Source organism: Haemaphysalis longicornis, unplaced genomic scaffold (assembly GCF_048455015.1).
Source record: "Haemaphysalis longicornis isolate Haplotype H1 unplaced genomic scaffold, Haemaphysalis longicornis Haplotype H1 scaffold_1, whole genome shotgun sequence".
Taxonomy (NCBI): Eukaryota; Metazoa; Arthropoda; class Arachnida; order Ixodida; family Ixodidae; genus Haemaphysalis; species Haemaphysalis longicornis.
In genome coordinates this window covers 296,595,720-296,618,088 of record NW_027526203.1, presented here as the reverse complement: position 1 = coordinate 296,618,088, position 22,369 = coordinate 296,595,720, and the positions used below count along the sequence as shown (strand labels likewise).

Sequence of the window (22,369 nt, the reverse complement as noted above, 5' to 3'; positions counted from 1 at the left end):
CTTCCAGAATGAAATGTGTGTTAGCGTTCCTGCTTTCCTGGACCTGCTAAGGATTTATGTGCAGTCAGTGTACATTGAATTCGAAGGAACTGTCTACTCCCACCAAGACGGGATCACAATTGGTTCATACATATCGCCGGTGCTAGCAGACATTTACTTGGCAAAAAGGGGATGTGAAGCTCCTCGAGGACTTGGCACCACTTGGTGCAACAAGATGTTTCCACTACGTTGACGATTTTTTAGTAAGCATGCCTTCACGAACAAACCTTGACAGTGCCATCCCTAAAATCGTGGAACAGTCCAGTCGGTTGCACGTGGGGCTAGAGTTCACACACGAAAAGCCAGGAGAAAAAGTGCCTGCAATTTCTTGACCTGTTCCTAAAAGAATTCCACACATGTTGGGCCTATCATACGAGAGGGGAAAAGGGACTGCTGTCTGATGACTCTTCGCACACCAAACTGATAAAATGTGGCATTGTATCTTCCTGAATCACGCAAGCAATCAAGAAATCGTGCTCACACATAGTGAGGGACAGCCTAGATCGCCAATGCACAAGGCTAAAAAAGGGTGGTTACTTGACACATCTCCTTGTATCGGTGGCAGAAAAAGTGCTAAAAAGGTAAAAAATGCGAACAGCCCTGAGAAGAGTAAGGAAAGACCTATAAAGCGACCTCATGAACTATATTTATAGGGTTTCGCACCAGTTAAAAAAAATGGGACACCAAACATAATATCCCGGTGTTGTTTTTTGCTCCGTTGAAACTAAAGGGAGTGGGCAAAACTGATATCCGAAGAAGAAAAAAGATTTCGAATGTGGCACACGGCACAGGCGCAAGTTCATCAACTGCACAGAGGGCCTTGTATACAAGCACCCTCTCTCTTGTGGTAGGTCTTACGTGGGACAATCAGGCCACTGTCTCAACGACAGATTATGGAAACATCACAATGCTTGCGTGCAACTGGTGGTAAACGAAAATTTGGCTGTGCATGTTAAGAGTTGAGATAAGGGTTGTTTACCAGATTTTGAGAGGACAACTATCTTGTTCCGCTCCAAAGACAATATTACCCGCTATATCTTCGAAGCATTTGCAATGTTGTCAGGAGCAGAAAGAGATTGTGTTAGTGCCCCTTCGATCCGGCTTTCGACGCATGAAATAGGTTTCATAAATGAGGAATAGATATCCTGTCACGTCTTGCACTTCATTATTTTTTTCGAGTGTCTGTGAGTGTCGTGTCTGTTAATTATGTCCTTCATAAATAACTGCCCCCTTCTCATGATAATAAACAGTTGTTAGTTTGCGCCTCACCGGGTATGTTCCTGTTAGGTGCGTTTTCTCAGCTCTTACTCTCCAAGCTGTCAGTCCAGTCTAGCGCGCATGGGAATATAGTATTAGCTTCCCATTTCTTATGTATGTCTTCTAGACTGTTGTGTTTAAAAATTGTGACTGTGCAGTTTCTGCTGTTATTTCCCAACCCAAACCACACTCTTTCACGTGTCACTATGGGGCATTTCCTCAAAGGTGGTTATAGTATTTGAAGCGAAGTGGGTCACTGGGCGCTGCAGTGACAGCAATGCCGACTGACAGTGCCAGTGTGTCTGCTAAAGACGTGCAATAGGCTGGGATGATTTGGTGCAAATGGTAGCCCACCTCATCTTTCATGAATATGTGCCGTGTTGCTTATCAGTCTGGATCGCGATGTAGGAAGTAAAGAGAAACGGATGAAAAATTAAGCAATCACGTAGCGCCAGCATTTAGGAGGTAGTCATTGCCTTCATTGCCTTGCTTAGGTATTTGATTTTTAAAAGTGTGCAAGTAGTGATGAAGGGCTGCAACTGCTTGGAAAGAAACTGGTATTGTCGAACATTTGATCTTTAGCACGAGGTGGAAATCACAAGCCCCTGTTAATGTGGTTTGCGGCTACGACCACTGAAAAACAGGCTTTTTTGAACACACTGTATGTAATTGCTAGACAGCAGTTTGTGAGCTCTGTTTTGTAGGTTTTGCATTGTTGAGTGCCTGAAATCGAACTTGAATAATTTTGTGTGTCAGAGGAGCTGTTTCTGTGCCATCTTCAGTGCATCTGTGAGCATTATTGCTTATGTTTTCCTGTATCATACATTCTTTTTCCGGGCTTCCTGAAACACAAGTTACTGAGGTTCTAGGGTTTATGTAAAGTACTGAGCTTTGTGACAAGAGCTTGCTAGAAAAAAAGCACATCAACACGTTTCCTCCAAGCTTAGGATTGAAATTTCTGGTGCTAACAGGAAGCCAGAACATGAATCAGTGTGAGCAGTGCTGAACCTTTCATTGTTCATAGAGCAGCACCTGGCAGTGAGCCTGAAGATGGGTATTAAGCAGCTGCATTATAGAGGAACACAGGAAACCAAAAGGGAATTGTCCTCTCAGCTGGCCTGTTGTGTGCCAGCGATGCTAGCACCTGCAGCCAGCCAAGTATTAGCACGTGTGTCACCTGCACCAATGAACTTGGGACATTGCTCTCAGAAGTGTTTTCCACAATTTAGTGGTGATGTATTATTAAGCGTGGTGCCTTCTGTACTGGGCAATGGGGCTGTTCACTAAAAAAAAGGCATCTAAACGTGAACTTGCTGTAATGGCATCACACCTTTTTTGCATCTTGTCCTATGATTTTTAAAGCTTTTAAAAAGTTTAGCTTAATGCAGCTAGTTCTCCCAAGCTTAGCGCACGTGTCTTTGTGCACCCTGCATGCTGCTATGGAGGAGGCAGGCACAGGGCACGACCAATCCACTTTCATGGGGATTGTAGAGGCTTGGCCACAAAGGCAGTTACTTGCTTTATGGTTAATGCGGGAATGCATCCTGCTTGCAGTGATATGTGGTGGAAGCAATCAGTGCATGTGCAAAAGAATATTTTAATTAAGAACTGCATATTTGTAACACGTTTGTAAGCTGGACCTCACAAAGTTGTCTGTTTATTTGTCGACAAGGTTGGCTGTGGGTTTTTGAGGAAGAGGTAGGGAGCGTTGATGGTGATAGCAACAGCGGGTTGCGGGCAGGGTGCCACTACCAATGGTAAGAGAGTAACGGAGCATGGGATCATCATGCTCGTTTGGCCCTGGGTTTTATTGACTGCCATCAGTGTCACCGACGCACAGTGTGCTGAACAGAATGTGTGACACAATTTGGTACCCACAGGCAGAAAATATCTCCCACAGAGAGCATCACATTCAGCTGAACTCTCAATTTGTGAAGCTCTTTTTTATACAACAAATGCACACTCTTTCATTGGCAAGATTGCATTCATAAGGGCACTTATCTTTGATGCTAGTTTACAAGTGTAAGGCAGTTGATAATAAAAGTAGGTGGTTGCAGACCTACAATGTAACAGCATGAGACTCCCACTTCACATTTGTTTGGCGGCTGCTCAACTAGGGTTGCCACCTTTCCCCCCCCCCAAAAAAAACCGGCCCACCAAGGGGGGGGGGATATAGAATGTTTAATTTGTGTTGAAAAAAGACGCGATGTTTTTGATATGTGGTTCCATTTATTGTAGCGTTTTCTTAGAGAGGAATCAACATAACCTTTGTACTGAAAGTGATTGAGAGCTTAGTTATTGCTCTGTATGTGCTTCACTGAAAAGTAACCACAATTGCTGACTGCGGCGGCAGCATTTCATTGTTTTGTTCCTCCCTTAGGTCCCTCTCCATCTCAGGCAGCGCTCTCGCCCGCATATTTTCTCTGCACGCGTGTCTTTGCGCAGCTTCTCGACACATATTTATCGTCTTAGTTGTTGAATTGATGCTTATAAAACGCCAAAACGGACATAATCACAGCACAAGGGTCAAAAAACTGGCCAATGACGGCCGGTTTTAAGTATGGACCGGCAACCAGCCCGCTATTTAAAAAACCGGTCGGGCCGGTCCAAAACCGGACAGATGGCAGCCCTATGCACAACTGTACAGCGTACGCTTCCACGTGGTTCCCAGTCATTGAATACGTGCATGCCCTTGTGCCATATAGCACCCTTGTCTTCATGCACGTCCCTAAAATTAACCTCCCTGCTTATTCTGTGAAAACCAGCTTGATTAATCATAGCAGCTCCGTCTGTTTAACCGTAGCAGCTTTGTCGGGAAGGCCTGTTCCTAGTGAGCTGCTGACACCAGAGCGGCTGTTGGTGGTACTTTATGGTGCAGCGGCACGACCTATTCAGGGGCCGCACATACTTTTTGTGCTCATAGTGTGAGAGCAATCTCCTTGTGAAACATACCGTACAAGTGGTTGTATTTGTACCGGATTGAAAAGGGGGTGGGGAGCTGAAAGTACGCGAGTGAGGCTTTCATTGTGTTTACAGCGCTCGGCAGGGTACACTATACAGGGGGTCATGAGTACTGTTCGCAGCGTAAGTAGCTCTGATTATTAATGTAGGAATAATTTTTTGTAAGATATGTTCCAATTCTAGGGCATGAAGCTATCCAAGGTACACATGAGTCCTGGGGGTGTTCTGCAATGTCTGCACCTAACTATTGAGTTTTCAGTTCACGGCTCTCGCGGTGCAAGGCACCAGCAGAGGTGATCACATGTGCGCTGACCCTGTGACTGTTTCATGCCTCTTGTCACTCCGCTGTGGCATTCGTCACAGCTTGTCATATGCCGTTGGTATTTTGCGGTCTGTCATTTACTAGTAGGAGTACTGGGCGTGTGCGGCCAGAACAGATGATGATGATGGGTGTGCTGGAAGCTGTAGCCTTGGCGGGCATCTGCTATTGCTTTGCCGTGGCGTTTTTCACAGCTGGCCGCATGCCTTAGTCATCTTACTGAATGTGCCAAGCATGTGCAGGGCATTCAGATTTGCACTTTGGCACCTGTTGGGCTAAAGTTTCGTGTTGCCCTTCAGTTAATTGCAGTAGTGGCCTTTTTTTTTAACACTATGCCGGCCATGTGTCAGAGGGGCAGCAAACATACCAAAACTGCACTTGTTTTTCCTCGCGCTGTTGCGTCAAGGCCACAGTGCTGAGTTCATGCATCAGAAACTAGAAAATGGGATGGAAATGGCAGCCTTATTTTGTAAACTGCAGCCACATGTCCTTGCAGCACGCACGGCGGCCAGATAGCGAGGTTGGCTGCTCCGCTGCTTTGGTGTCACTGGGCAGTTGTCTGCAACAATGGTTTGTAGGTTTTGAATGCTGTGGCGATTATGTAGAATATGAGCTTTGGACAGCAAGTGCAGAAAGGCTGAATGCTGTGGATGTTAATTGCTGAGTGTTACATGTCTCAGCAAAGCATTCTTTGAGCACGGCCCACTCACTGTGCGCCCTGGCCCCTCATTCATGAGTGTGTATGGTATTCTTATATCCATTGACATAAAGTATGCTACACTGGCGTCTGGTGATGACTACACCATGATTCGTCTTGCTGAACAATGCTGACTAACAATAACGGTGGGTATTGCGGAAATTTGCGGAAAGATAAGTTCTTAATGGATTGAAACTTGTAGACTTGGGAAATGTCTGTATGTTAATAGCCCCGATGAAATGACGCCGGGAGATCTGTCCCCCACTGTGTCGCCTGCACCAACGCTACCTCTCGTGGAGAGCCACACTGCACGCCTATTGTAGTGTGCACCAACAGTGGATTTCAATGAGTATGGGTCTATTTTGTGGCTGGATGGAGAGTGGTAATTACGCATAGTACTTGTCACGCTCCTAATCACAGTAGGTCTTTATCAACTCCCTTGATAATGGGTTAACCATACCATTTTTTTGTTTATTGGTTCTGTATACGTGGTTTAAATCAAATATTGAATAATAACTGGCAGAAAAAAGCTTTGTGTAGTCATGCTTTGCAGGCATTACTTTCATCGTGCATGAACTTTTCGGATTCTTGGTTCTCTTAGCCTACTTGCTGAGCATTTTTGTTGCACGCAGTATGTGACAGCTTGACCTTCTGTGAATATTTGAAATTGGATATTGGATCGGAGTATTTAAATTTTTTTACTAGCATGTGACCTCCGTTTTCCAGATGAGTGTTTCCAAGCAGAGAAGTGTGAGACTTAAAATCGGGGAAATAATTGCTGGAATACCACACAAGGCTAGGTCTGCCTGTTAAATAAACATCACCATCACCACCTCCATCCATTTCAGAGGGGTTTTGCCAAACCTCTGGTGAGGCTGCTGGGGTAGCTTCGAGAAGCAGTGGCTTCATGTTATTTGTATTAAAATTGCTACTGCTAATTATCTATCATACCAACGGACATAAGCACCCCATTGTTATGAAGTCAAAAACACTGCATGCTGCGAAATGACCGCGCAATTACTCAAAGAAGAGTGCATAGCTGGTGGTGTGATGTTACGAAGAAACTGGGAGTTGCCAATTAAGCCACATGTGCCATTGTGATTTTTCCATGTTGCATATGTTGCACGTATCCTATGTAATGTTTTTAATGTTGAGAGCAATATCTGCTGATGTTTTAAACCTCAGTGTTGTCATTGAGTTGGTCATTTCACATTCACATTGCTACTGTTTCTGACCACGATATCGCAGAGCCTGTTTCTTGACCATAGTAGCACTTTTTGTGATGTGGGCAGAAAACTGATACCCATGAGCATCTGATTCTGGCGTATGTTTAAAAACACCGAGTGGCCTAAATTAGTGGTTCAGTGGCTAAGGCGTTGTGCTGCTGAGCCCTAGGACTCGGATTCGCTCCTGGCTGCAATGGCTGCTTGTCAGATGGAGGTGAAAAGCAAAAATGCCCATCTTGGGAGATTTTGGTGCACGTTGAAGATATCCAGGTGGTCATAATTAATCCGAAGCTCTCCACTACAGCGCGCCCATCTCCCAGGTGTAGCTTCGCCACATTAAATCCCGTAATCTGAATCCGGCCTACCTTAATTGTTGGCCCTTAACCATGGTGCATCTCTCAGATTGTAGCTTGTCTATTTCTGTAGCTTGTTAAACACTGCATTGTAATTTTGCTCGTGTAACATGGTTAGTTTTCAAAATAATATTACGGTCACTATTCCCAGTTACTAAAGAACTGTTTTTGTCCGGGGGGTTCATAAAGTATTGAGTCTTGCTAACTTGCATACTTTTGTAACCGAGCCTGCTTTTTGTGCCATAGAACTGACCTGGGCTGTGTCTGCATTGCCGTTCCAGTGCGGCCTATGACTCGGTGACTGGTCAGAATGTGGCCATCAAGAAGCTCAGCCGTCCTTTTCAAAATGTGACCCACGCCAAACGGGCATACCGTGAATTCAAGCTTATGAAGCTGGTCAATCACAAAAACGTGAGTACCTTGCTGTGTTCTTTTCTTTTTTGTGCAGTTGTGGCAGTGGTGACAAGACTGGCCTGCGTTTTCTGCATCACAGGGTTACCCTTTGCCAGTACAGCTACAGCTGTAGAAGAAACTGTCTTGTGCGTGACCAGGGCACACTCCTCACTGTTGATACTGTGGCTCCACTGTAGCTGTAAAGCTTGGGGGGGGGGGGGGGGGGGGGGGGGCGGCTTTAAAGTATTTATGGAGCAGAAGTATCACGCACATCATTAGAGATAAAAGTTATACAATTGGGCCGATAATTCATCAAGGGAGCAGTTTTGGTTGCAGCCCACTACTTGCACGCCATTTTGTTTCTTGGCATACATCAGCTTCTCGCAATCCTTGTAAACCATGTTTAATTACCCTGCCAGAATAAAGTCCAGAAGACATAAACCATGTCCTTTTTTTTTTTTTTTTTCCTGGCTAATTTGCAGACATTTTCTAAACCAGGAAATTGTGTCCAAATATGCATTTTTCCTCTTACGGTCCTCCCCACCAGTTTGCTGTCGTGAGACATGACAGTGCACTTGTAAGGCAAGAGGGCTAAATTTAAAGGGGCCATGAAGTCACAATGCAGGTTTTGTTCATTAAAAAGAATTCTTTGTCCCGATGAAAGCAGTAATTTTTTTGCAAACTTCAATAAATAATTTGAATACAGGCGAGGTCTCTAGAATGTCATAGAATCTTGTGCGATTGGCGGCTGCCAACCCAAGCCAGCACCAAGAAACATGACTAGGCGGTTGCAGTGTGGCCTCTAGTTCTGTTTGATCGCATCACTTGAATGCTAACGTGCTGTTTACACACTGATAACTATGTTTTCAGTGCAGGCCTCTGTTGCATCACTGCATTGCGAAAATTGCAAGTTTTTTACTATTTCTTGCATATTTTTGGTTTGTGGATGGAATGGAGCAGAGTGAGTTACCCAAGGCTAGTGCTTTCAAATTGAACAAGGTTGTATTTTGTCTTCATGGCCCCTTGAACAGATTGCTAGCACGTTTAGCCTGTGCAACTGTGCGTTAACATAACAAACAAAAGTCCGTATTAACCATGTAATGGGTCAGTGATCTTCAAGGCTGAGATTGCATAAAAACATATTGGAAATTAGTGGTGTGATTACTGTAGTTATTGTGTGGTGCGGCCGCAGATGGTGCATGCAGGGTTCGCACAGGTCCTTGAAATCCTTGAAAACCCTTGAATTTAGAAGTGTCAATTTCAAGGCCTGGAAAGTCCTGGAATTTTTAAATGGTCCTTGAAAACCCTTGGTTGTTCTGGCGAGAACCAATGGCCCTGTCTTTTCACAAGAATTTAAAGTGTTTGTCGTGGATTTTAGGTGTTAAAAATTTAAAGAAACAGTGTAACAATCAAGTTTCAGTGTGTTGCGTGAAATTACGAGTTTACTGGATTATCGTTATTACGAGGCAAAATTGGGAGCAGCACTCCTGAATAGACTCCATGTCACGATACAATCGAGTGAAAGCCGGCTTCTCTTCTCTACTTTGCATGTTCCATTTAGTCTGTGGACGGCCGCTCATTGCATGTTTGCTGTGCCTCATACGCTCCATCTGCGTTTGCTTTTATGTGCAAATGGTGGACGTGTACATAGTTCATCCTGCCTTGCAGCAACACTTGCTGCTTTAAATTCAGCTGATACTCTTGCTGACAAAGCAGGAGATACAGGCAACATTAATGAAGTTTTGAAATCAAACAGCCTCAGCAAAGCACCATGAAAAAAGAAAAACCTCTAAATACCAACTGTGAAATAAAAAATAATGCTAAGGGAGCATTCACGAACCTGTTAGTGCCTATCTAAATGTGCACTAATGTGCTTAGGTATTGCGCAATAACAAAATTTTGCATTGCGTTGAAAAAAGTTATAAATAATCCCAGATAAAACATTAGATGGGGGCCTTGAAAATGTGTTTTCTGGTCCTTGAAAGTCCTTGAAAACCCTTGAATTTTTGCTTTTGAAGCCTGTACGAACCCTGTGCATGGTATTTTCTTTTCTGGTGCTTAATGCACATTAAGGCTATTGGCGGTGAGCGCGACCACTGGCAGCGCTGCGAGACGTGTGTCCGTGATGTCGGTTTAGGGACTCTCGCATTTGTCGTCTGCTACACTCGGGCGCACTCTCCCTGGTGTTTCTTTGCGCACAGTTGACTTTTGATGCTTGTTTGCACAGATTTTGCATATGCACGACTTTTTATCATAAAAAAAAAGACCTAAAATTGCATACACTAGCTTAGGGCGTGATTTAAAGTATAGTTTTAAATACCCGCTCAGGAAGAAACAACACTGCCGGCATCGCCCCATTCCTATGAAGGTGATCCTGTGCGGAGCACAAACAGTCGGAGCCAGGCGTCAGCTTCTGTATCGGGCAATCTTTCGAACAAAGGGAGCATCCAGAGTCTAATAACCGACAACAGCGAAAATGCATGACCAAAACAAATTCCAAGCCTTCGGGGCTATTGGCTTTGGCAGAAGGCATTACGATTCCCGGCAATCGTATGTGAGGTAAAAGTTTTTGCAACCTTGCCGAACACTCGAAAGTAGTGTATCACATCACTTGACGTTGTCATAGCATGAAGGTCTGCCGACATGCACGATGGGGTGCCAAAAATGTAGGTTGAGTTCCAAATACCCTCTGTGTGCATAAGGCCATGCAGGTTTTACCAGTATAGTGGCTTATTGAGCAAAACGAGTCACGTGTATGGTAAAATACAGTAGCACTATGTTCGTTCAGACCTGGAAGGATATTTCGGTATTTCCCATTGAGCCATATCTTCCCAATATTCAGATATGTGTTATAGTAAAACTGCACTCAAGAGGAGGAGGAGAAAACTTTATTTGTGGGCGGGCTCCTCAGTCCAGGACAACAGAGTAAGAATAATTTTCTTTAATTCATCGAACGTCCTTCCGAGTAGACCAGGATTTGTTCTTTGCGCCTGAAAGGGTGAAAACAATAGAGAGCTGCTTGCACATATTCATCGGTTTCAATTCTTGTTATACTGAAAACTGGAACGTATACTATTTATTGCATTCGTTAGCGAGTATATCAAGCCCTCAACACTGTAATCATGTCAATCGTTCAGGTTGAAATTCAGTTCGTTACGATAACGATGGTTAAGATAGAAATTGCGAGCACAAAAGCTGCCCCAAGTACTCTGGACCTAGCACAATCCTTTTCATTGCATATGCATGTGAATAAACAACGCACGCTGCGGATATGCACCTTGTTGTACGCAGCCATAATGAAAGCCAATTTCTAAAGAAGGTACTGTATGCCTTACCGACCAAAGGAAATATCCGCACGAACTTTGCGAGCTTCCCAAACATACCCAAACCTACTAATAAGACGTTTGTGAAGGTGCAGAAAAATAATGCGTTGGGCACAGAAAAAAACATTCATCTAATACAAGTGAACAACAACAAAAAATAAAAGACAGCCGTTTTATTTCCAGCTGTGAGATGCGCGTGTAGTGACCCGCTCCTTGGTGCGTAGCGTTAAACTGTTGAGTCTTCATTGGAACATTTCAAAAATATTGTAGGAAAGCCTATGCATTTTGAATACTCGCAAATAAGCTGGAAAGGACGAGTTACACACGATCATCTGACTGATGCTCTGAAGAAAGTTGTTCTCTCTCTCCTCGTGTGTTGCAAACTTGTGCAGATTCAGCTTGAAATTGTTCAGAGGTGTCAGAAGTTGGCAAAATTATTGAATTACTGGAAATACGCTTTTTAATGCACTGAAGCATCAAAGCGAGTGATTTCTAGCACAGGCACTGCTTCACCTCACAAGCGGACGACAGCGGCGCGAGTGTAGCAGCGGCGCAAGTATAGCAGACGACAGCGGCGCGAGACCCTCAGCTGATGTCAGAGCCAGGGGGCGCCACTCAAACATCTCACCACCAATAGACTTCCGCCGAGTACCTAGTCAAATAATGAATTATAGGGTAAAACTGCACAGTTTAACCCAAGTAAAGGGAAGCTGGGTCCCCGTCAAGATGGCTGTGATGACCTTTTTGACCCTCCTTCCTGCATTTTTTTTTTGCATGTTTGGAAGGAAATGCAAATAAGCCAAAACTGTTCACTACTGACTGCAGCCAAAAATAAGACTGACAAATTCAGCTCAGTGTGCTTCAAGTTTTGGGCTGTGAAAAAAATGTTCATTTACACTTTTTAATACTTTTTCTGCGAAACATTTTCTGTGCCATGCTGTAAATGTTAGTGGGGGAACATTTAGCAGGTGAAATGAAGTGCGGTCTTGTTGGTTGTCACGAGAGCATGGCTCTAGTTTGAAGTGTTTTCTCGGGCCATGTGGACTTCACAAAAAGTTCAGGTATGGAGTCCAGAGCTCTTGGCATATTCTTCTTGGTAACTAGAAGGAGGGATTGACCCAAGCTTTTTAGGTTGAGGTTTGCGGGTGTGATTGTTATTCCGTTCGAATTCGTCTACTGCTGTGCACTTGCTCATTAATGTCTATGGCAGGTGTGGCAAAGTCATGTTGGAAAGGGTGTGCAAAATTTTGTCCAGCAGGGGCTTTTAGGGAGACAAAAAGGAAGGGATTTCTAGTGAAGCTTTGCCGCACAAACATTGCTGCTATTTGTAATATTAAAGTATTGCTGAGAACCCCCAGTTACAACTCCAACTTTATACCATTTCTCAGGCACAAAGATAAAAAGCGAATGAAGGGCATTCCTTCAACAAAATGTTGCTGTACCATTGTCCTTTTTTTTTTTGCAACACAAAGTAGAACTCTTCATTTCAAAAATATGTACTGATAAAAACTGATATCAGTACTGATAATATACTGATATGTCAGGTGCTCTGTTGAAAGGGTTTCCAGCTTACTTGCTAAATTCAGGGACCACTCAGGATGTCAGTATACCTGGGCACTGCTTTCAGAGTTTTGCGTAATCTCAAGTACAGTGTGGACCATTTATAACGTAACCGCTTATAGTGCGGGACCGGATATAACGCGGGTTTTTGTGACCACCGGTTTGCCTCCCATAGAACTCGATGCATAAGCGTACCGCTTAATTAAAATGTGGTTGGCCGAAGCACAATACCGTTTACAGTGCGGTTTTGTGGCAGGTCTGCCGATCGACCGGCGCAGCTGGGGCATTGCTTAGGGTAGCAAAAGAAAAAAAGAACGGATGAAATCGGCCATCTGACGCAGCGTGCACCCCTTGCTCTCCTCTAACTTCGACGCACAAGAAAAGAATAGGCAACCGTTAGTTCGCGCGTACGTGATGACCACAACTGTCCGTCCTTGATGCACCTCAGAAGGTAGCAGGTAGCGACCCCCTCCGCATCCGCACGTGGCAAGTTTTTTTTTTTTTTTCTTCTTCTTCTTCTTCTTCTTCTTCTTCTTCTTCTTCCCCACACTCAAGTCGACAATTCCGCGCTCGCGGGGCTTCTTTGCGTGGCAGTGGGAGGATTCTGACGACTTGCACCAATGAGGAGACGTGCACCTAATTGCAGGAGATCTGAAGCGCTCCGAGCCGCAGCAGACTTACCACCGTAGTACTTACCACCACGGTACTTACCACCGCGGCTTACCACCGCGGTATTTTTTGATGGGCACTTTCACAAGCAACGTGGATGGTGCCCGTGTGACAGGGGTGTAACCTTATCGTTTAGTTGCCATGGGCAGCTTGTGAGACAATACGTGGCTATCACTTGCAGATAATTGGCCTGCTGAATGCCTTCACCCCGCAGAAGACACTGGAAGAGTTCCAGGACGTGTGAGTAGGGCCTCAAGTGTCCTTGTGTTTTGGATGGGAAAGTGCTCGTGCCTACCTGAAAGTCTCAGACAATTGATGAAAATTATTTTGCACGTATTTCATTTTTGCTGTTACGCCTATTTTCATCAAGCAATGTTTGTATTTCTGCTGACAAATTGTTTTCTTTGCATTCTTCTGAGTTGGCAGTGCCTGCCTCAGGAGAGCTGACAGCTACTGCAAATTGCCTTTTTGCCTGCTACAAAATCTGCCCGAAAATGCTTTTGGTCATTCCCAGCACTGAATCTGTCTTTTGTGTGCCTCAACCTCTGATAGAAGAGTACCAGAGTGAAGCTGGCAAAAACTGTGCCCTAGCTGCTACAGCCAAATATCCAAGGACTTGCGAAGTTTACTGCCTGCTTGGAGCCTGCAAATACTTTGCTTGCTGTTGCTTACTTCAAATGTGACGTCTTGAGTGGTCTTCTCCTTGAGTACTGGCATAAATCAACTGTTCAGTGACCTTTGGTTCGTTTGAGGGCTGATACAGCAGCCACATTACTTGGTGACTTGTGCAATATTGCAGCACTTGAAAAAGTGTGGGAAGTAAGGGTGCTACAGAATGAAACAGCCAAAGGAGGTTAATGTTAGGAAAAATGTGTCTAATAAAGTCATAGTTCTGCATTTTTTGGCAATCACCAGTTTAAAAAATGACATCAAGCATGAACAGGGCTTAGTGGCTGTGTACTATTTTATTGGATCTTGGCAATCACCAGTTTAAAAAATGACATCAAGCATGAACAGGGCTTGGTGGCTGTGTAACATTTTATTGGATCTTTTGGGGAACAATTTGTTAGGTGCAATTGCTTGTCCTTAGTTTCGCATGTCTTTGCTCTCTGTGTGTGATTACTGTCTACTTTGGTAATTTGTGGAGCTGGGTTTCGAAAAGTTAGTAAGTGCATTTAATAGACATATATGTGCTAATGAAGCTGCAGGCCATAAAGATTTTTCTGCAAAAAAATGTAGTTTAACTTCTGACAAAGTGATGAAAGGTAGTAAATATGGTTTAGCCAAACTGCATGATTTTCAGAGACAAAAAGGAGTGATGTTCAGAAACAAAAAGTAGAAAGGAGGTGGCTTATACACTCTCTCTCTCTCTCTCTCTCTCTCTCTCTCTCTCTCTCTCTCTCTCTCTCTCTCTCTCTCTCTCTCTCTCTCTCTGTCTCTCTCTCTCTCTCTGTCTGTCTGTCTGTCTGTCTGTCTGTTTTGAAACACCTCCCTGCAGCATTGACATTTAAGTAATTTTATCAGGGGTGGAACAGCTGTGCCCTTTGTGCCATTGAGCGGTAAACTTGTTTTATCAGTTCTGGAACAGCTGTGCCATCCTGCGCCGAACCAAGCCTATTGCGCCAAACTCGTGTATCAGCACCACCCTGTGCCGCAGAGCTCAAATTGAGCGACGAGATACGACCACCGTGAAGCCCCGTGCTCGGAAACATCATGTTTTATGTTTCAAGCCGTTATGGTTTCGGTTTCATCGAGGCTGTGAGCGGCTATGGATGCTGGCTCTTGCCTAGCTGTTAGGCCGCAGGCACTATGCGCCTTCTCCGCCTTTGCCTTGGATTTATATGCGCCACATATGCACAGGTTTGTTGACTGGGGCCGGCCGTTGTGCCACAATTAATGGAAAATGACCAAAAGGGAGTAAAGTGCTTTTGCATCACATCGCAAACATAGAAAACAGAATAATATTTGCATGAAGGGTTGTAGTTTATTGGAGGTGGACTTCAATTTAGTCGCCCATTTTTGGCGAGGTATCGGCATTATTGAACAAACAGGCTCTTGAACGCTTTTCCGTAGCTTGTTAATTCAGTTCGCCTTTGTTGTGAGGTAATTACTCATTTTCGCCTGTGAACTGTGGGGTTCGCTTTGCTTACGTGGAGGACGGTCCAGCATTAATTATGCCTTCGAACACGCTCTTGTTATGTAGTCTATGGCGTACGTTCATCGACTCTCAAAATTCCGTGACGGGAGAAGACAAAGCTATGTTCTGCTGCACATGCACTGAAACCGCTGTTCGATTGAAAAAATGCAAGCAGACGCCTTGTTTTACAGAATGCCGCTGTGAATTCGCTTAACACTGCCGTCTGCCGGACACGAAGCGAGGCCTGTTGTCTGATCCCCTTTGACTCGCGCCGCGTGAGGTTTACCCTTTAAATGTTGATAATGTGGCGCACTCGCTGGGGTCGAAGGTATATAGCTCCGCATATTCTAAATTTCTAGATATAGTACAAGAACTGCGTTCCTGGTTCGGGGCAGGTTCTAGTGCACAGTAGAAGGCCTAATATAGTAGATAGATAGATTAAACTTAATTGGCAGGGGGCTGGCGCAGCAGCCTGTGCCAGCCCCCTGACAAACGGCCTTTCTGGCTGCTCCAAACCTGCTCCACAAGGCTGTCCTGGCTGCTCCCAGCCTGCTACAAAAGGCACTTTTGCCTGCTCCCAGGACTGCTCCCAAACCCATCTACCCTGTTCTACCCCTGTTTTATACGCATTCTTACCTCACTTGATGTGCAGTGATGCAAACATGGGGCTAGTGAATGGCTGCTGGGGCCTTTAGGGACAGGGTTCACAGCACAAGTAAAAAAAAAACTGGCAAAAACAAATAATGGGAATTGGCTGACCACGGAGTTTGTGGCATCAGTTGCCCTTGCGGTGGTTATGTAAAAGGAGGGAAAGGTGTAACAGTGGAACAGTAGTTTATACTCGGGTACAACTTGGGAACAATAATTGAAGTTGCCACTGCGCCTCATCACTGCAGCCGGCTGTTTCTCTGTGCAGCGGGAAGTCATGATTTTGCAAAGTACTGCGAGTCATTTCAGTGATTTTTCAGACTTAATTGGCCTATAAATTACTGCAGCAAAAACAAACCACATGAGAAAAAGGAGGCAATGCCAGTCATTAAGTGCAATCTCCTCTGAAAACACGTGCCCACAATGACATCCGGGGCCGTCACTTTGGCGGAAGATACATTGCACGAACTATTGCCATTCCGAAAGAGGCCATGTAGAGAAAATGCAAGTTTGGTTCATTGGAAATATCGCTTCATTAGAATAACACTGACACCACTTTTAACGCAAACTTCATTTAAATAAGCTATATAATTAGGAAAAAAAGAGAATGGCCATGTGACCGAATACAAGCAACCGAATATAGAAGAAAAATTTGTCGTTCCATTAATCTTTTGGCACTGTATTAATGCTAAAAATGGCTATGGGAAGGTCAGAATTTCGTTAGAAACCAACTTGCTGGTTGCCTTCAGCGCCCCTTAAAGGAGCCATGCTGACGAAACACAAGTTTGGTTCATTGGAAAGATTGCCTCGTTAGAATCATACTGACTCCACTTTTAACGTAAACTTTGCTCAAATAAGCTACATAATTAGGAAAAAAGGGAATGGCCATGCGAATAACTAGCTCATTGCCAGTACTAGAACATATGACGTCATATGCACAGCCGTGTTGTTGGCCGAGGCCGGCAAAAGCAAATGCAACTTTGGCAGGGCTTATAAGCTTGCAGAACGAGCTATTTTCGCTTAAGTGTAATGCATATTTTTTTTATAGCAGTAAGAATGGTGGGTTAAGCAATGGAAGTTACGAAAGTAAATGTAAACATAGAAGCACCATTGCGTACTGCTGTTGGTACTGCGTGCACTATGCCTGTCATGGCTACACAGCAGTCCAGCACTTTAGGGTTCTTTTACACGACACTGGCTGATTGGCGTAAGCGACATTGTCTTACGTGACCTTGTTTGCAGAGAAATGTTCCACTAAACGAATACTATTAACTGCAACAAAATAAGCCAGGTGGAAATACGGTCAGAAACAAAGTGAGTGCAGACAGCGGTTCTGAGGAGTATTGTGGCGACATCTAGGAGTACTGAGGGTAAACAAGGCATTTTGCAGTTCGCTGCAGACTAAACAGCATATGAACGTTCGCTTGAACACCTGCCCTGGATACGTCATCGCAGACATCGTAAAACACACGATATAGCAGGAGAATCAAAATTTTGGCTTAAACTGTTTAATTTCTCAGTGAATAAAGCATCGTTTGCTGCCGGACAAGCACTGGGGGCACTATAAAACACCAAATATTTCGAATAAAACAGACTTGTATTTTGTCTGCGTGGCCCCTTTAACTTTTATCTGAGCCTAGAAGAGTCAACTTTCAGGAGGCTTGAGGGTGTCTTACATTCTATATATTAATGCTATTTTTGTTTTGGTATAGCCTGAAGTTTTTAAAAAACTATGCCTCTGAAGGGAAATTTTACAATGTTAGAAAGAAATTTTGAGTACCTATATTGCCTGCTGAAATTTCTTGTGAGGAACATATTTCATTGGGGGCCACAATAAAGAGATTGCAAGCCTCTTGTAAGTTTTTTTAACTTGTGATATTGCGAAGAAACTCATTTCTGTGAGAAAAATATTTTGTTCTGCATGTTGCTAGGTTGCCAGTTACTCTTAAATGTAGCAGCATGTTGCTGGTGATCACAGAATCACCCCATAAACAGATGTTGTGTATTGTTGACTGCGCTGCTTTACTGAGGTTTAATTTAGGCTAATGGCTGATGGCAAGGATGGGTGCAGTTGCATCACGTGTGTCGTTGCTAACATGGTGTCATGCGGTCTGTTGCAGCTACCTGGTCATGGAACTGATGGACGCTAATCTGTGCCAGGTGATCCAGATGGACCTGGATCACGAACGCATGTCTTACTTGCTATACCAGATGCTATGTGGCATCAAGCACCTCCACCTGGCTGGTATCATCCACAGAGTGAGTATGCTTGCTAACTTTGCCAATCAAGAAGGTTGAGCATTTCATACAAAGCTTTTGAGGTTCAAGTTGAGAGGGCACGGTTGTGCTTCGTTTATTTTCTAAACATAATTATAAAGGTTTGCCATCTGGTTATATCATTGAGCTGACTAAACATTGCTGCTTTCATGACATTTATTGCCATTTGAAATCTGTCATTCCTTTTTATTCACAATTTTTTTTTTTTTTCCTACTTGCTACTTGCGCAGTTGTCAGTGAACAGCTGGAGACTAAAATAACTTCATTATTCCCGTAACTGAGCACCACTTACTGATCTTTTTTAAGAACAATTTCCTTGGGCAGAAAAGGGGGTAGAGTCAGTGCTGGAAAGTGGTGGTCATCAAATGTTGAGAAAAACAGATTTGCCTGAATGTCTTGTTGGGTATCAGATTCAGTAGCCACAGGTGGCATACAGTGAACTTTCGGCATTAATGTGTTTCTTTGTGAGCTCTACTACTTTATCCAATTAAAGAATTGCTGGAAAAATTTAAGTTCGTTATAAAATCTTGTGGTATGTGTCACACTTCGAAAACCCTTCACACATGGCTGCTGTGAGTGCTTCGCTGAGTAGTAGGGAGGCAGGCAAGAGACAAAGCCTAACAACAACAATCATTCAAGGGGGTTTACTGCCAAAACGTCCCTAGCACTCCTGTCTTCTAGTGGGGTCCCGCATTGCTTGGGCAACCGCACCCATTTGGCACTGCCGCAACTGGTGGACAATGCTTGGTCCAGGCTGGACAAGAAGAGCGGAGTTGCTCGTCTGCGGCACGCGCTGCCTTCGAGATCCAAACGCTCTCGTGCACCATCGCATTTGCCAAGCTGTCCGTTCCCACACGCCTGCCCATGGGTGTAGTACCATCTGCTGGGGCCCAGCTGAACCCCGTCGTCAAAACAAATAAGAGTGCCGCGAGGTGCTGGGCCCATTGTCTTTTAGTTACATACCTCCTCCTGGTAGCGAACTCTGAATCACGATCACAGGCTTCCATGGTTCCCACAATCATAAAACATCAAGTTCTTGTGCTCGAAGGTATTAAAGATGTCTTGTGCCTGGCCTCCAGTGAGGTAGATCATTGCGTCAACCTGGCATTCTTCAGGACATTTGCTGAGCCCGGTAGCGGAGGAAGTGTCCCTTTCACTAGGGCCAGCCAGTCTGGTAGCGAGGAGAAGGTGAAGGGGTCGGGTGTTGCGATTTAGAACAAGGCAGTGCTCCCGTTCTTGTTGGTCGTGTTGGACCAGCTGCTCAAGAAGGTCGCAGGCAGTTTCTGTAGTTGAGGAAGGCCCGTAGATGAGGCGGAAGGGGTCGAACTGCCAGGTAGAGCCCTAAACTTTGGTTTCAAGACGAGGGTCGATTGGGTGTCTGTCTGTGAGGGGGGGTGTCTGGGCTGGTATGTCTCTCAGGCGGGGGGCAGTGGCCGGCACGTTTGCTTCTGACACCATGTTGGAATTAATGCAACCTGTTGCAACGTGCATGATGCCAGGTGCATGGTGCAGGGCAGGAGAGCTTTATTGTCTTCCTCGCTCCTCAATGCTATGCACGTGCAGGCACAGTAGAGTGTCCCACAATTCAGGCAGTGTTACTTTTGTTCATTATGTAGACAAGGCTGAAAGAAATAATAATGCTGACATGGTAAGAAAAGCCGTCACGTGTATTACTCGTGCCTCTGTCGACCTGGCAGTCAAAGAGGCTGACAAAGAGGCTGACCACGCAGTTTTCGGCACCAGTGCAAGAAAACACCATGAGCCGGCCACTAGCTGAAGAGCAAAGACGTCGAACACGCAAAGTGTGCAAAGTTTACAAGCATTGCTCACAGAGGTACACCCACATCTCCTGCCCAAAGGAAGACCACTGACAACAGCAGCGCAGGCTATCGTTTCCGGTTCCGAAAACGACTATATGACGTCACCCTGAACCGGCCAGACACGCCGGCCAATGTGTCGTCACGCCGATAGTGATTTCGCTAGTGCTGCCGATCTGTGGAAAATCGCGGCCAGGACAATCAAAATCGATTTTCGATGTGATTCCGGCCTCGGATCGCTGCAAAAATTTCTGTGAGGCATCTGTACAAAGTACTGAAGCCAATTATATCATTTTTTAGGCGTCGGAATTTGGTGTCAGTACTCCTTTAAGTGAACTCTGTAACCGTAGTCTCGAATGCAGCAGTGAGTATGTCAAGTTGTGCCATTTGTCTTGGAGTAAGTGCCTGCTCACTAAGAAGATGGATGACAGCCCTTCGTCATGTAGTCACCTATGGAAACCACCTGTGTCTAATATTGCTTGGGTTAGCGGCAAATATTTAACGTAGCACAAGTTTCCAATGCATAATAGTTCCACTGCCTGGTGTTACACAAGTTAGTGGCAAATGGCTGAAGTAGCTTAAGTTACCAATGCATAATAATCAAAAGAAACGTTTATTCAGGAGCATTGGACAAAGTTCTCCCACTAAGTGTAGCATTACCCATAAGTTCTGGGGAGTCTGCTTATCTCTGTGTATTTTGACAACAAAATAGGCATTGCTGTGCTGGTTCACATGAGTCAGCAGGCATGGGAATATCAGATAAAATTTTTCTATGTGGCAAAGGAAGTGAAAATCATCATTTTGGGCTTTATACAGCTCCTTATTGTGGTATCGAGGTCTGAAGTTAGGTTCAAGCAATTTGGTTGCTGTCAACACCTATACCACTCATTGTGCAGAATGGGTGGGTAGATACCAAGGGAGGGAAATTTTTTTGGAGTCTACCTCAGTGCGTGCAAATGTAATTTTATTCAGAGTAGTTTGGATGTTCTTGCTGCAAGTAATTTTGTTTTATTTTACTGGGATCTGATTAACAAGGGTGCATGGCATTTGCTAACAAGGGCATGTGTGTGTCAAATGCAGGACTTGAAACCGAGCAACATTGTTGTGAAGTCAGACTGCACACTCAAGATCCTAGACTTTGGCCTGGCCCGAACTGCAGGAACAACTTTTATGATGACCCCGTATGTAGTGACTCGCTACTATCGGGCTCCTGAAGTCATTCTTGGCATGGGGTACAAGGAAAATGGTGAGTTGAGCTCCCTGCTGGATCAGTTACATTAGTGTTGCACTGGAGAAGTTTTCGTTGCCGTTTTGAGCAGTGAGTGGGGTGCCTGTGTTATCCACTTCACACGTACCAAAGATGTATAAATAACTAACTTCAGGGTGAACTCTTATGGTATTTGGTTGAATGTTAGGGCATTGAAATGTGCCCAGACAGTAAATGCATCTTACATTGGTAATTACAAATTAGAATTTTTTAAAGCAAAGTTTTCTACCTCTACCAGCCAACGGTTCTTTCGCGGTGTGTGGGACAATAAACTCCCAATGCGGCGGAGGAGGCGGCGGCGAGGGGGGAGGAAAGGGTTTCACTCACGGAGCACACTGTAGATGGCGCGGTGAATTTACCCAGTGTTCCCCGTGCAGAGGTGCCTGCTTGCTGGCGGGTGCGTCGGCGGTACGGCTTTGGCGTCTGCTTTAGTGACGGTTGTTCTGGGACTGTTTTGGCGCAGCTTTGTGTCCATTGCGTGCTTCCTTCGCACGGCTTAACTTGTTTGACAACACCTCCTGGGCAACCCGGACCCGGTGGAATTAAGTGGTCGTACGGCAAAGATACGTTAAGGATTGGTTTGCAGGGCGGGAAAACAAAATGTACAAATGACATACAGACATCTGGCCGCTAGAGAAACGCTACCTTTTGTGCACTACTTGCCACGAATGGGACTCTGTTTTCTAAATTGGTGAATACCAATTCGGTTGTGTTTTTAGAGGTATTACAAAAGGCGAAAGTAGCAACTGGTTCTGATAAATAGTGATTATAAAAGTTTCCTCAGCTTTCTTGCAATTCTCAAACGTACTAAACTAACTAATTTAGATCACCATAAATGGGAATCACTAAGCTCACATGCCGAATTGTTTCGGTGTCTGCGCTTGTGTCGCGCGGTGGTGTAGCCACGAACCAGCTCATCATGATGGCTAGGTTCCGCTGTCTCACCCTTCGAAAGACGCTCCTCTCCGTTTTTTTTTCGCCCGACTCACGGCCGGGCTACAGCGGCGGCGTCCGCCGTTCTAGCCCGGCCGTGGCCGACGCTGCTGCTGCTGCGTTTGGGACGCCACTCCCGCGAATTCCAGGTAACGGCTGGCAGAATCTCTGGTTTCACTCTTTGTAGAGCCACGTGTGTGAATTCAAATGACGCCACTTGGGCAATTGTTGTGGGTTTCGTTATAAAGCTTCGCTTTCCAATCACCTTCACAGCATGGATCGGAGCCAATTTTTTTCCTTCCACACAATGAAGCCATCATTTTATTGTTAAAAAAAATGCAGCTAAGTTGAAATGCAATGTTTACAGTACACCCACAGGGCAGATTTCCCCCAGGTAGCTGTCAGGTTGTAAAGAGCCCTCCCTCATATCACAGGCCCGCCTTGCCTGTGATATGATTGGCACCTTCTGTGCGGCCCCCTTCGGCGCAGCACA

The 22,369-nt window shown here is 44.9% G+C and overlaps 1 protein-coding gene across 4 annotated transcripts in view; it reads left to right on the top strand.

The window, feature by feature from the left end:
* Bsk (mitogen-activated protein kinase dJNK) overlaps window positions 1-22,369 on the top strand; it is a 57,654-nt gene that overhangs the window by 13,395 nt on the left and 21,890 nt on the right. For all 4 annotated transcript variants that reach the window (XM_077680047.1, XM_077680034.1, XM_077680054.1 and 1 more), the window contains exons 3-6: window positions 7,134-7,263; window positions 12,979-13,037; window positions 17,703-17,841; window positions 20,757-20,922. In XM_077680047.1, the coding sequence (XP_077536173.1) occupies window positions 7,134-7,263; window positions 12,979-13,037; window positions 17,703-17,841; window positions 20,757-20,922 (494 nt within the window). The remainder of the gene's footprint in view (window positions 1-7,133; window positions 7,264-12,978; window positions 13,038-17,702; window positions 17,842-20,756; window positions 20,923-22,369) is intronic.